Below are 14,885 nucleotides of genomic sequence, written 5' to 3'. Positions count from 1 at the left end.
CAAAAGATTTAAGGCCTTAAATTTGGAAGTAGGTACTTACTATTGCATGGAGGCTCTGTTTATTATAATCATATTCGTAAGAAGTTCAACTTCATGCCAACGCTCCCTAGCAATTTTATATAAAACCTTCAAGCGATTATTACCTATTAGGAAGAATAACTAACTATTAGAATAGAGCCCTCAAAAGCATAACATGATATAACAACAAATAGATTTCATTATTATTTATATAATGATTTCAATTTTCTCTTTCTCTATCCCATCTATGCATTGTGTATGATGAGCATCTAGGCTTGCATCACTTGCATTGTACATATTATGGGTGCATTAAAAGTTGCATAAAAGATCCAAGTCGTAAGTTTCTTACAAGTTGATGACTCATTCATAATTGGTTCATAGACTTAAATAATCCATTTAAGATTGTAATGTACTATATCCTAATTAAAGGGATAACTTGTTTTGGTTATTAGAATGAATTTCTCATTATGAATACACTAGTATATATGGTTACATATTGAATAAGATCTACAGTAAGTCATGATACAGGCTATTGGGTAGTCATGACTTCACCAAACTACTGTATTGCTTGAGCTCTCAACCTTGACAAGATATTGAGTTAGTGTTAAGGTTTTCACTAACTTTGACAAAAAAATAAGACCCTAAGGCAGTCATATATTCCTTATGGATTGGATCACTATTAATTAAGGTATGTGGCAATAAGTATTCTTAAGATAAGAACCATGATATTTTATGAGTTTGAGACAACATGTTCCCTTGGGTGATCCTAAGGATATATGATTATGTGAAATCTATGGTCATAGTAATTCCTTAAGTAGAATTTGATAGATAATCTAAGTTAAAATTATATTAGTTTATCACATTATAGGATGGTTTGAAACTCAAGGATGATAGAGGTAATTTTAAAAAGTTAAAAGCATTCACCTTATAAGATTATGAACATCAATTCATAGAGAGCTTATATGAAATTATTAGTAGGTCATGAATTTGAGTTTTCTATCTCGATCTACTATCATAGGATATTGAAGTATAGTTGATTTTCTTTAGTGAGATATTGATGTTGGGAATCCAAATCATTCTATTCCTAAGCCTTAGATCAATTAGGTACATGCAAAAACTTTCTAGGACTATCTAGATCATAGCAATGAAAGCAAAACAATATTCAAACAATTTCAAGATCTAGATCTTTAGATTAGAAGTGCTTACCAAGATTTAGATGTTCCTATATCGATTCTTTATGGTGAAAAATGTTGTTGAATGTGATCGTAGTCTGTGGAAATCTCACAAACCCACTTATTTTCCACCCAATGACTTGTCCTTGAGTCTAAGCAATGAGATGATGGAAATCTCTAGACGTTGGAAGCTAAGGTTCTCTTTTTAAACGTGTAAAAGCGAATGAAAAGAGTAAAAGTTAGAACCCTAAACACTAAGGGGTTTTTATAGGCTTCCCATTAGACTTAAGTGACTTGATCTTATTTTAGGTTTGGGTTACTTAATTTAGCCCAAAAAGGGTCTTAATTAATTAATTAATTAATTGAATAAGGCTCTAATAATCAATTAACCCAATTTAGAAATATTGTTCACTTATTCTTGTCCAACCTTACATATTTATTAAAACATCCTTATACACATAAGTGAACCAAAAACCAATCTAACCTTCATAAAGCATGTCATTAGGTATATGAGCTCGAGTGAGGACTACTATAACCCATAGGACAATATTAGCTCTCTCATAATCCAAATCTGAAGTTGACTTAACATCTCACTATGAAGAGTCAATTGCACTCTAATACCTATGTATATTACAACGAGATACAAAGTGTTTTGGTCTATAATCTAACAAGGTAAAAGTTATCAACCTCTTAAGATTATCTCTTCCATCTTTGAGTTATAAATAATCATATTGTGTAATCAATTGATATGTCTTAGCTCACAAAGAGCTAATGTCAAGTTCTACTTAAGGAACTACTATGATTATAATTTATTTGAACACGCTTCCTTATTATTACCTAAGAGGATATATTATCTCAAAGTCCATGAGATATCATAGTGTCTCTATTGAGAATACTTATTGTTGTCGATTTCCATCAATAGTGAGCTTAATCCATAGTGAATATATAATCACTTTAGAATTTCATCTATAAGTTAAAGTTATTATAAACTTGGGGTGAAAGCTTAATATAATCTTAAAGTTGAAAGACAATATAGTATAGTAGTTTGACAAAGTTATAACTACTAAATAGTTTTATATCATGACTCATCGTAGGTTTTATTTAATATATATACCCATACATATTAGTGCATTCATGATGGGAATCTCATTCCAATGGCTAAAACCAATCACCCCTCCAATTAGGAGGTAATATACTATAACCTCAAATGGATTGTTTAAGTTCATAAATTAGCTATGAACAAATTATCAACTTGCAAAGGAACTTATGACTTTGATTTTCCATATAACTTCTAATGCACCTAAGTCATGTATAATGTAAAAGATATTAATTTAAATGTTTATAAGATATAATATATGAAATAAAGATAGATAAAAGTAAAATTAAAATATTATTAAATAAATAATAATTTCAAATATGTCATATCATGTGATGTTTTTAAGGATTCTATCATAATAATTAAAGTCAACTTCATATATATGCAGCTAAATTCTTTATTCATATGTATGTATAAGGACGCTTCGATAAATACGTAATATTATATAAGAGCTTCTAAATTATCTTTCAGAATGATGTAAGAGAATTGAAAAGAGACAAAAATAAAAAATAAAATAAAATTATATAAAGCACCTAGTACCCTTCGGAATAATAAATAGAACAAAAGATTCCTGCAAAAGAATTTTCATGTCAACCAGTTTAGGCTATGAGCCAAACACGACCCATGACAGCCCTCTCCTTTGAAAAGTAAAAGTCATGTTGGGTATTGGCTATGGGATTTCATTCATAACTTTTACTTTTTTTTTAAAAAAAAGAGAAAATTAAGCAAAGCACAATCTTAGGGTTTGTGTGATCATCATTCTTACAAATAGTTTTATCTATTTCGTAGAACACAAAACAATTTTTTTTTGGGTATATTTAATAATTTTTAAAAAATAATTTTTAATTTGTTTTAAAAATATATATATTTTTTTGATGAAAATGAGTTTTGATCCATTAATTTTAAAATAATTTTACTTTCATTTGTTTAAAAATATTTTAAAATATATATATTCTTTCATCAGTCAAATAATTATTTCTCAAAATTACCTTTTTATTTGTCAATTTAACAACACGGTAATTTTTTTAAAATTTAAAATACAATTAAAATTAAAAATACTTCAATGAGCTATCGGCTAAACAATGGACTTGGAAAACCTTCAATTATAAAGGTTTTATTTATCTACAAGGACTTTGAAATTAAATAATTATGATTGTGTTCTTCAAATATTTAATTTTAAATAAATTACTCGTTTCTGGTACTCTCAAACCATCCATGCACGCCACTGCTTAACCAGATAACCTCCCCTCCCGCCAGCGCCAATCCAACTGCCCAACCACCCACTTATCAATTCTCATCAACTTCCACATATTCTTATTTCTTTTTCAACTTTCACAAGCCACCTAACATCAAACCAAATTTTTTTTTTCTTTTTCTTCCTATTTCTTTCCTCTTTATTTCATTATAAGGAAAAAAAAAATATTAATGAAATTTTTTTGAATTATTGGAATCAAAAGGGGGCGTTTGGAAATTTTTTGAGGTAAGGATTGATCAAAGTGGTGATCTACCAAACGAGTGGTCCAGATCGAGGATATGGCCCACCATTTGGCTAGTGAAATAGCCACATCATTGTTAGTAGCGTTTCATAAAAATTAAAATTAAAATAAAATAAAATAAAAATAAAATACCCACGACCAGCGACAATATTAATATTATTTTTAACAAAAGATGATACCTTAAATGTCTTAAAATGTTGTCATATAAGCCGACTAAGTTGACTAATTATTCTCACTACCATCGCCCAATGCCCTTTTTATTTCTTTCCTAAACTACAACATTATCCCTATGATTTTGACGGGCAAAAAAAATAAAATAAATTATTTTCTATATTTAGCTAAAGGAAATATTATAAATAATTTTTAATTAAAAATTACGCTTTAAAATTATTTCTTAATATAAGAAAAAAACAATTTCTAAAATAAAAAAAATCAATAAAAAAAAAAAGATTCGAACGTTTGAAATTTAAATCAAACGGAAAAAAATTGGGTCAAACACTCAAACTTCAAAACTTGAAATTGCAGGGGATTCCGTAAGTCATGAATGCCAGCAATCATTGAATGCGCAGGGAGGTGGAACCCACCATCTCCACTGTCAATAGGTTAAAAATATAAAAAAAATCCACAAATTGGTAAGGGCGTTTTGGTAATAAAATGGAAATGAAAGGGCAATGTGGTAAATAATATTAAAAAATCAGTGGCTTTATCTAGCTGGCAACTTTTCTTGTTCTAAAACAAGATCCATCGCTACTCACTAGAGTGGTTTTAAAGCCACTTGCCATTTAGAGGATCTGGTCCTCTACAACCACCACCGTCCTTTTTTCACTACAACCCTTTCCTCCTTCAACATCATCCCTCCGATCAGAATCATCGACTTGTATTATGATCATCATGATTCCCATATCAGAAGGCCATCATTTGACCATCCTTTCATTTCTTATTTGGATAAAAATTTTAAATTTTCAATTCGATTATCTGGAATTTTACTTATTTTTTAAATAGAAAGTTATAAAAATATTTCATTTTATAGAAATGAAATATAAAATATTAATTCTTCTAGAAATGATTTTTTTTTAAATTAATAAAATTTTATAATATTACTATTATTCTTTAAAAATTATAATTATGATTTTAAAATCACCTTATATTTCTACACAAAATCCAAAAAAAAAAGGAAAAAAGTGGAAGGAAGAAGGAAGCAGAGAAGCAGAGAAGCAGAGCCCAAGCTGCTTTGGAGTGGGGGCAGTACAAGTTCTTACAAAGCCGTAGTCTGACATAATGCGGAGTGAGAAACTAAATATAAATCATTTAAGAAATTGTTTATTATAGAAATATAATGAAAATAATGTTTAGAGACGCCGACGACTCAACCAAACCATACTTACATTTGCCGACTTTTCTTGGTCGCACAACCAGAAGCTCTCAACTTCTGCTCTCTCTTTCTCTCTCTTCTTTTTCTCTCCTCCTCCTTTAGGGTTTTGTTTTGGGTGAGTCTCGTCTCTCTCTGATCTCGTTCTGGTGTCGTGTTTTTGTGTGGGGGAATGCGTTTGTTGTTCGATGCATTTTATCGGGTTTGGTTGGGTAGATCTTTGATGACTGGTTCCTGATGTTTCTGTTACATTTTAGTCTTAATTGGTTGTTTTGGTCGATGAGAGATTAGGGGAGGCGAAGGGAAAGTTTGTTTTTGAATTTTTCTGCTGTTTTTCAGCAGCCAAACGAGGGGTTCGTGTTTGGCTGAATTTTGATGTGGGTGCATGAGATTCTGTGCTTTTTGTTTTTATTGTTGATGGGTTTTGTGTTTTGAGGTTTTTAATTTTCGAATTGAAGTTGATACGGTGTTTCGTTGATTTTCTTTTTCATGATAATTCAGAGTCAGCTTCTGAATATTGATGTCAATTTTCTGAATTTTTGGTCATTTCTGTGGTGATTAATAGATCTGAATTGAGTTAATATGAGCTCCAATTAGAAGATTGAGATTCTGGGTTATACTGATTTGAATTGAACTTCGATTCACGTTTGCTTTTAGGCTGTGATTAATTACATGGAATTGGGCGCTGGGGAACAAGAATTGGAGGCTCAAATTTCAAATTGGTATTTTTTTTTTTTTTTTGCTCTAAATAGAGCTGAATTTAAAATTCATAGGTCTCATATTGACAAAAACAATTCCACGGTTAAAAGAAAGATTTTCAAGTTAACAGGGAATTTGAGATCCAAATGAAATCCAATTTTATGCAAGCCAACAGTGTCTTAATCTCATGTTTCTCGATTTTGATTGCTTCCTTGTATCTTTGACAGTGATGAAGACTGTTATGGGGGATCTAATATGATATAATTCTTGGATTTTTTTTCCTCTAGAATTTTAGAACTGAGGAGAGGGAATGTCTGGAGGAGGGACACAGAAGAGCTTGAGGAAGGCACTTGGAGCCATCAAGGACAGCACTACTGTCGGATTGGCTAAAGTAAATAGTGATTACAAGGTACTACTAGTTGTATATAATTTTGTTAATGACTATTGCAATCATTGATGTCTATCGCCTTTTTAGTTGGGCATTGTCTTTTGCAGGAATTGGACATTGCCATTGTTAAGGCCACAAATCATGTTGAGCGCCCAGCAAAAGAAAAACACATTAGAGGTAGGTCCAACTGACCCAAAATGGAATTATGGAAATGACATGTTGTATAGTAGAAATATTGTCAGCTGTGCATCTTTGTTCATTTTTTTTTTGTTTAATTTTTTTAATATACACTAGTTGTAACGGCTTTCAAAGAGAAAAAAAATCGATAAACATGGGCTTGATTATCAATTTATTCCTTTTTGCAGCTATCTTTTCTGCAATTTCAGCTACAAGGCCTCGGGCTGATGTTGCATACTGCATCCATGCTCTTGCCAGACGGTTATCCAAGACACATAATTGGGCGGTAGGTCCTTGAAGCCAATAGTATTTTGTGATGGGATCATTGATTTCAGGGGAAGAACCTCTATGATCTGAAGGAAACAAGAATTACAGTGTGAGATTAAACACAATTAAAATAATTTTCAGGTTTTAATCTAAGAAGTAGAAAATGTTGATGAGATTTATGAGTGGCCCCTGATATGTATTGGCATTCTTGTATATGTTGAAGTAAACAAGACATGTACACAGGGAAAAGTTGGTGGGTAGCTTCATTTCTGGCCACAAGTCAGTTCAAGTGAACCTCTACAAAATAGAGGTTGGAGATAAATATACAGAATGTGTCAGTGAAGTAACTTCTATAAATTGATGAGCCTTCTCCAAACTGCTAATGAGCCTGCTTAGTATTTTGGACTTCATACTGTTCATAATGCAAGTTCTGCACAGGCTAAAGTCATCTTTGATTTTTCTCATTAACTTCCTTGCTTAGAGTGGGAAGCAGACACCACACGCCTATGAATAAGGTAGCGATACAGGTTAAGAAAGATACAAGGGCTATTTATTTTCTTACCATAATGCCTCCTTATCTATAATGGTCAATTGAGGTCTTCATTAAACATAGGTTCTCTAATGATCAGAAAACAGGATCGCCCCATCCAGATTAGGCCCTAAGTGAGTGATGGAGGTGTGAGATTGATGACAATGACCAGGCAAGCGGTGGCAACAGAGTAATAGGTGCTTGGGTAATTGTGATCATGTGACAGATTTTCAGTGCAAACTGATGTTTAGATGTTCCTTGCTATAGAGATCGTGTGGGTGAAAACCTGACATGATAACATAAGTCTAGACCATCTGATTTGTAAGGTTTTTCAAAGCACTATTCTTTCTGAATAAAATCCACCTTGTGATGCAACACGGGTAATCAGATGGTTCAGAATCCATTTAATCGCCCTAATCATTTAAAATATATATATTTCTCTGCTGCAAGTAGTTAAACTCTTGGTCCCAACTTTTCGATAATTAATGTGTAGTATATATCTAGAAAAGAGTAGTGTGAAGGATGTGTGCATAAGATTATACATCAATATCTGTGTGGTTAACCCTTACATTGCATCTGGGTTGTAAGCCAAACAAAGGCACTGCATTGGTTTCTCTAACTTGCAATTTGGCATCTTAATATGTCAATGTTAAGATTTGAAGTAAATTTTGTATTTCCCTTTCATAGCTAATATTTATGATATCGTAATGGTTTCAATAGTTAGATCTGCTGGCAGTCACGTCATGATGCAAGATATGTTATTTTCACTACTTCACACCTTATATTAACTATTATTTCTGCAAAATGTATAAATGTTTTAACAATTAGAAGTATTGGGAGCAATCAACAATATAATTTCATGGCCTTGAACTTGACTTTACCGATGATGGGACTAGGCTAAAATGGAGACCTTTGATATGATATTGATTCACAGAGCTAGTCACGTTGACAATGCCCTTCTTTATTACTGGGGGAAGTTTCTGGACGTGATTGTAAACTATAACTAGTTTCATTCATCTTAATTCCTTAAAGATACCAGTAAGTTTGATTGTCAAGGAACAATGGCTGCAAGAGTAGTTCAGGTGTTAATGTGCTAGTTGCTCATAGCAAGAGTTTCTCTTGCTATTGTTTGTTCTGCTCCACAACTACTCTTTTTTTGGTTGGTGTTGTTCTGTACATTTTGTTTGCATTGATCTTGGCCTATTATTCGCAATATAATGATCTCCTTATCTGGAAACATAACGGTTTCTCATGTTATTGTCATTTCTGTTCCTACACCTTTTACTCTTTTTTTTGTTCAGACTGTATTCTATAACTTTTGTCTGTGTCGGTTGTGTGGCCTGTTGTTTTAACGATATGGTGATTTCTTTATTGTATGCCAAGATGATAAATGGAATTTTTAACTAATCGAATCATTATTGAAATGAGGAGGAAATTTTATGATATTGCCTTATCTGGAAACATAGCGGTTTCTCATGTTATTGTCTTTTTTGTTCCTACACCTTTTTGTCATGAGTGGTCAGTATTTGACGTCTGTGGTGGCCGTGATACATTCCCCTGTATTAGTTAACCCTGTGGTTAACTTGATATCACCTATTCATCATTGTATAGACAGTGACTTGTGGGCTCATGAATAAATGTTTTAACATTTGATGCTTCAAGGGCAATTTGTATTTTTCACTCATCTTGAAATGGGTGACTGACCTTTATTCTTGATGTTTAGGTTGCATTGAAAACTCTAGTTGTTATTCATCGTGCTTTGAGGGAAGTGGATCCCACATTCCATGAAGAACTCATTAATTATGGCAGGAGTAGAAGCCATATGCTAAACTTGGCTCATTTCAAAGATGATTCTAGTCCAAATGGTACTCTTTCTTTGTCCATTCTTGAACATTTTGATGCTTAAAAGGTCAATTCTTTTGTACATGAAATTTATTTTAACCTGCTGCTCAGCATGGGATTATTCTGCATGGGTACGCACTTATGCCTTATTCTTGGAGGAGAGGCTGGAATGCTTTCGTGTGCTGAAGTATGATATTGAGACAGATCGTCCTGTAAGAAATTTTTTTTTTTTTTTTTGTCAAAATTTTTTTATGATCTTTCCTTCCTTTTCTTTTGGCAAGAATTAATTGCTATTTTCTACCTTATTATGCCTTGTCATTTCCCAAATTGAGTAATTATAGAATTTTCATCTATTTCCGAAAATGTTAAGTTTTTGTTGCAGCCCTAAAAATATTTAATGGAGAAGATTTTATGTCAGACTGAGTTTAGTTAGAAATTATATGGGTGCATGATTTCCTTTGAATCCTGTCACTTTTTCTTGATGACAATGGAAACAGTATTAACTGCTGGCATGCTAATGTTTTGGGTTGAGATGTAGCATGACATACTGTCATAAAGTTGTTCCACGGGCTCTTCAACTTGCATTTTTAATGCCTTATCTCTACTGAAGCTGTGGACCTTTTTTTCCTTCTACTCCAGGCTCTGTTTTTAGTTATTTTTCCCCTATGCTTTGTCCTTGGTTCTAGGCATTGCATGTGGTTTTATGTTACTTTAGACATAACTATGTACTCCGTTAAGTACAAAGATCATCAGGATAATTCTTAGATGTAAATTGTGATGCAGAGAACCAAAGAGCTGGACACTGTTGAGTTGCTTGAGCAGCTACCAGCTTTGCAACAGCTTCTATTTCGTGTTCTTGGTTGCCAGGTAATTTTATGATTTACATAGTTCAGCGTATAATATGGATTTGGCATTACATGTAATACTGTTGGGGTTTCAAATTCAAATGGCAGGTGACAGATATTTTCATCATTTCTTATTATTATTATTTTTTTTATGGGGGGATATTTTTGAAATTTATATGCAGCCACACGGAGCAGCAGTTCATAATATTGTGATTCAGTTGGCACTCTCAATGGTGAGTGGAATTTGTAAAAGTTTTGCTTATTCATGACTTAAACTGAATTGACTTAAGATTTTTTTTTTCTTTTGGCAGAAAATTGACTTAGAGTTGACTGTTGTCTTTTTTTTTTTAATTTTATTTAAATAGGTCGCTTTGGAAAGCATTAAGATATACAGTGCCATAAGCGATGGTACAGTTAATTTGGTTGACAAGGTAGGGCATGACTTTTGCTTTCTAAATGCGAAGTTTGGCTATTCAGCAATTCTTGTATATATGATGATGTTGATCATGACAGTTCTTTGAGATGCAACGAAATGATGCTGTGAAGGCTTTGGAGATATACCGAAGAGCAGGGAGTCAGGTACTTTGCTCTCAAATATCTATACTGTTACCTGGTGTATGTGGGGACAATTTCTGTCTCTATATGTTTCCTAACTCATCTCCATATTTCAGGCGGAGAAACTATCAGAATTTTATGAAATATGTAAGAGTCTTGACATTGCACGTGGAGAAAGGTTTATTAAGATCGAGCAGGTTTGGAATTTCTCTTGGGAAGCTTTCGAGAATGTATCTTAAGTCCTTTTTCCCCCAATTTTTATTGAGTCATTTAATTATTGATGATGAAGCCCCCTGCATCATTTTTACAAGCCATGGAAGAGTATGTGAGGGATGCTCCACGAGCTTCAACAGTTCGCAAGGATCAGGTACGAAAGTACTGTCTGTTAAACAGAACAAACTTGGACAGAGAGATCTTATAAAGACACCATATATATGCGCTACTATTTGTCTGCTAACAAAAAGATAAGCCAAAGAAATATTTTGTCATACGAGGAGCTATGAAAAGCGGTCCTGATTTAACTTATGGATGCAATTGAAAATTTTTAATTAGATGGATGTGTTGACTATGGGTCAGGGTATCTCAAAGTTTTCACATGTGATCTTGTCAGTGAGCACATTTTAAGGCATCAACACATTTAGTCAATAATTTTTTTTTGATAAATAAAGAGATTGTATTAAAAACCACCGAAGCAGTGGCAAAAAGTACAAGAAGGAGAAAAGAAAAAGAAAGAAAAACACCCCACGCTCCCTAGCAGCCTGCCAAGGAACGAAGAGCCACCCTATCCACACCCTTAACGGGAAGCCACCCACCCAACAAAATCAACTAAGGTCGAGGGACCATCTTTTATAGACCTCTTCGTCTCCGACCAAAGAAAATAAACAAAAGAAGCCTTGAGTCTTTGGATTGACAACTCCTTTTCCTCAAAAGCAACTTTGTTCCTTGTCTTCCAAACCGTCCAAAAAAGGCACAAAGGACTTGCTTTCCAAACACCCTTCCTCTTCTTCCCCACAAAAGACCCATTCCACCCCGAAAGCGTCTCCTTAACCGTGGCAGGCAGCACCCACTGCACCCCGAACATTGAGTAGAGCAGCACCCAAAGAGTTCTAACCTTTTCACAATGAAGAAGAATGTGATCAATTGATTCTTCATGTTTTTGACAAAGATAGCATCTGTTCGCTAGAGCCCAACCTCTCCTTTGAAGTTGATCCAATGTGAGAGCCTTTCCCCATGTTGCTACCCACCCAAAAAAACTCACTTTAGGCTGCACCGTAACTTTCCAAATAGCCGACGATGGAAAGGAGATTGGATGTCCTGATACTAATGATTTGTAGAGAGACTTAACCGAAAACATCCCACATTTAGTCTCTCTCCAAATCACCCTATCATCCACCCCTTGCTGAATTTGCTTCCTATTTAAGGCCACAAAAAAACTGCACACCTCTTCCAACTCCCAATCATTAAACGGTCTAGAAAACAACGGGCTCCAACTTCCCCCACCCTCATTGCACCTCCAAACATCCTTAAATTAAGGATAACCAACAACACACCAAGCTGCGCAGATGAGACAAGTGGATAAATTAGTGTTTGCATATTTGCAGGCTATAGGGCAATGTAGAATATGAAATCACACTTTGTTTTGAATCATGATTGTTTTGTTTCCCATTGTGTTTTCCAATGGGTTCATTGGATTACTGTCGTGAAAGCTTTCATATTACTCTTTTTTACCTTACATCTTTCATATTGCTCTTTTTCTATGTATCCTTCTGTAGAATTTGTTACAATCTTGTAAACAGTCATTTCAAAATCTAATATTTCCTGAACTTTTTCTTTGAAATTGTTTAGGATCTTATTTAATATTTTCACTTAAAACAAGCCACAATTTCCTTTTAATTGTTACTAGGAAACAAAGCAGGTGGTTAGTGAGAAACTTGCTGCTCCTAAAGTAGTCTTATCCATAGAATACAACAAAGCCCCAGAAGTGCAGGAGGAGCATCCTCCATCTCCGCCTCCACCTGAACCAGTAAAAGTGGAAATGCCTGTTGTTGAACCACCGGATCTGTTGGTAATCCTCGGTTTCTTCTTTTGTTCCTTGTGTTGAGAGTATTCTTATTTTGAGAAATTTACAGTTTGCCAGTTTGGCTGGGAGCACTCCTAAAGCACTGGATTTCTTTGTTGCCAGGGCTTAGATGATCCCATTCCAAATACTGCAGAATTAGATGAGAAGAATGCCATGGCTTTGGCTATTGTTCCTGTTGGTAAGTTGACTTTAATAATGTAATAATATATGCATTGAACCACGGGCTAGTATAATGATTATTAATTCAACCAGGACTCTAATGGTTGAAAACTTATGTTGGCCTTGGAATTTATAACCAGTTGAAATTGAGATCATGTTAGTTGGTTTATGCAACTGAGATTAAGTTCCTATCAAATTCAATATTTGGTTCTATAGTGTGGAAACCATTCCCATGTTTCTTTGTCATTGTTGCTGCAGCTGAAACACCACCTTCTGCTGGTCCTAACCCAGCCAATGGAACTACAGGCTGGGAATTGGCACTTGTTACCGCTCCAAGCTCAAATGAGAACGCCACAGCTGCTAGCAAGCTGGTATTTCTCGTGATATCATTTCAGCCCATATGTCATTGATGGTTATCTATTCACTAGTTGATAGATTTTCTGGATCTTAGGAATGCCATTTTTCTTGCCTGAATATTATCCATTTCAGAAAACAAGAATGATCTTCTCTTTCTCTCAGCATTAGGAATGAAAGTTTTACCTATCAAAAAAAAGAAAAGCATTGGGAATGAAAGTTTTAACAGTTGATGCTGTATACTGATATTTTGTTGCTTATATGAAAAAAAAAGGCTGGAGGACTAGACATGCTTACGCTAGATAGCCTATACGATGATGCAATAAGAAGAAACAACCAGAATGTAAGCTACAACCCATGGCAACCAGTCCCAATGGGTGGCCCCATGATGCAGCAAACAGCACACGACCCATTCTTTGCCTCCAATGCAGTGGCTGCACCACCAAATGTGCAGATGGCAGCAATGGGCAACCAGCAGCAGGCTTTTATGTTGCAGCAGCAGCAGCAGCAACAGCAACAGCAGATGATGATGATGATGGGTCAACAGCAACAACAGCCTTTAAATCCTTTTGGAAATCCATATGGAGCCACTGCCCACCCCTATGGCTCAGGTATGCCTGTTCAAACCCACAATCCTTATTCAGGCTTTATTTAAACAGATGCCATGGAAAGAGAGCTGTTCACTTTCTGGAAACACAAGAAAAAGGAAAAACACAGGAGAAGAGCCGGTTTTTGATTTCAAAGATTGGAGACACATGTGAAGGATAAACTGATGTGTACCATATGTTGTGTATGTTCATTAGCTAGAACGAAATTTGTTGTGTAATAAGCAGCGAGAAGGAGCGTTTTGGATCATTGATTATTTACATTGAACAAGATTGGTAATAATGATTTTTGCGACACAAATTTTTTTGAACTCTTATTTTTTCATCTTTGTGCTTGGGCAGGAACCCAGTTTCTTTTTTACATTTTCTTTTGCATATATTTCATGAATATTTAGTCAGATAAACAGGATTTGTAAGCTGTGATTGCTGTTATACATTGATGATGTACACCTTGTTGTCATAAAGTGAGGAGGAGAGATGCTTTCTTCTCAGATTCGCCCTTCTGTTTGATTGTTCACAACTGCTAATACTGGCAAACAATTTCAACAGTCTGAGACAACCCAGTAATCCAGATTTTTATAATTGAGGTAGGGACAAAAGAGTGGTTTGTTGGTGAGAAAATGAAAACTATTTTCTTAGTGCTCCATCCCGTCAAATTGATATGAGATCAAGCTTCAATATGGGCGTCCACCTCAGGCCTCAGAAGGCTAAATATAAGCGATGATTGAGAAGTTGAGGGTTGAGATTTGAGATGGGAGAAGAATCCAAATTTACAATGGTTAGTTCCTCGGGTGTGGACCTCTCTGAACTGGACAGCCCAACTCCCCTTGTAACCTTAAGCAATGTGATTTTGAAGGCAACCAACCCCCCAATTCACTACCCTTGATATTCTTATCTCAGATTTCTTATTATCAATTACCATACTCTCTAAGACTCTAACTACAAACCAATCATCTCTCAATCTGGTATCCTCTTCTTCCCCTCCGTCCATCAATCAAATAATTTTAACATCTTTTAACTTACCATATGCACCGTATGTTATTAGAAATTTAGAATAATATAAGGATACGGTGCAGAATAGTTGATAGGAAAGTCATATATTTTTTTTTAGGTCCTCAATTTATTCATATTTTTCAAATAATGCACTGAATTAGTTAAGTTGGAAGCGGGAATTACCAAAGAAAGGGTGGGGTGGGTCCCAATCCTAAACCTTTTTTGTTAGCCCAAACAGATA

General features: G+C 34.4%; 1 protein-coding gene across 3 annotated transcripts; it reads left to right on the top strand.

Annotated features, from left to right (window-relative positions):
• The first annotated feature begins 5,020 nt into the window (after positions 1 to 5,020).
• On the top strand, positions 5,021 to 13,962 carry LOC100252433 (putative clathrin assembly protein At5g35200). 3 transcript variants are annotated; one of them, XM_002285412.5, is made up of 17 exons: positions 5,021 to 5,269; positions 5,809 to 5,873; positions 6,138 to 6,259; positions 6,346 to 6,415; positions 6,604 to 6,701; positions 8,935 to 9,076; positions 9,165 to 9,265; positions 9,837 to 9,920; positions 10,081 to 10,131; positions 10,264 to 10,329; positions 10,412 to 10,477; positions 10,570 to 10,650; positions 10,743 to 10,820; positions 12,357 to 12,518; positions 12,636 to 12,711; positions 12,951 to 13,063; positions 13,321 to 13,962. In XM_002285412.5, exons 3-17 carry the CDS (start codon positions 6,161 to 6,163, stop codon positions 13,699 to 13,701), a joined length of 1,668 nt encoding a protein of 555 aa, XP_002285448.2. In that variant the 5' UTR covers positions 5,021 to 5,269; positions 5,809 to 5,873; positions 6,138 to 6,160; the 3' UTR covers positions 13,702 to 13,962. The 3 variants fall into 3 exon arrangements, with proteins under 3 accessions (XP_002285448.2, XP_059596690.1, XP_059596691.1); XM_059740708.1 differs by lacking the exon at positions 5,021 to 5,269 and adding an exon at positions 5,504 to 5,528; XM_059740707.1 differs by lacking the exon at positions 5,809 to 5,873 and having other exon boundaries at positions 5,083 to 5,269.
• Positions 13,963 to 14,885: the final 923 nt, after the last annotated feature.

The sequence above is a fragment of the Vitis vinifera genome, chromosome 11 (genome assembly GCF_030704535.1).
Source record: "Vitis vinifera cultivar Pinot Noir 40024 chromosome 11, ASM3070453v1".
NCBI lineage: Eukaryota > Viridiplantae > Streptophyta > Magnoliopsida > Vitales > Vitaceae > Vitis > Vitis vinifera.
Note: the sequence above shows the minus strand (reverse complement) of the source record. Positions and strands in the feature narration are given on the sequence as shown.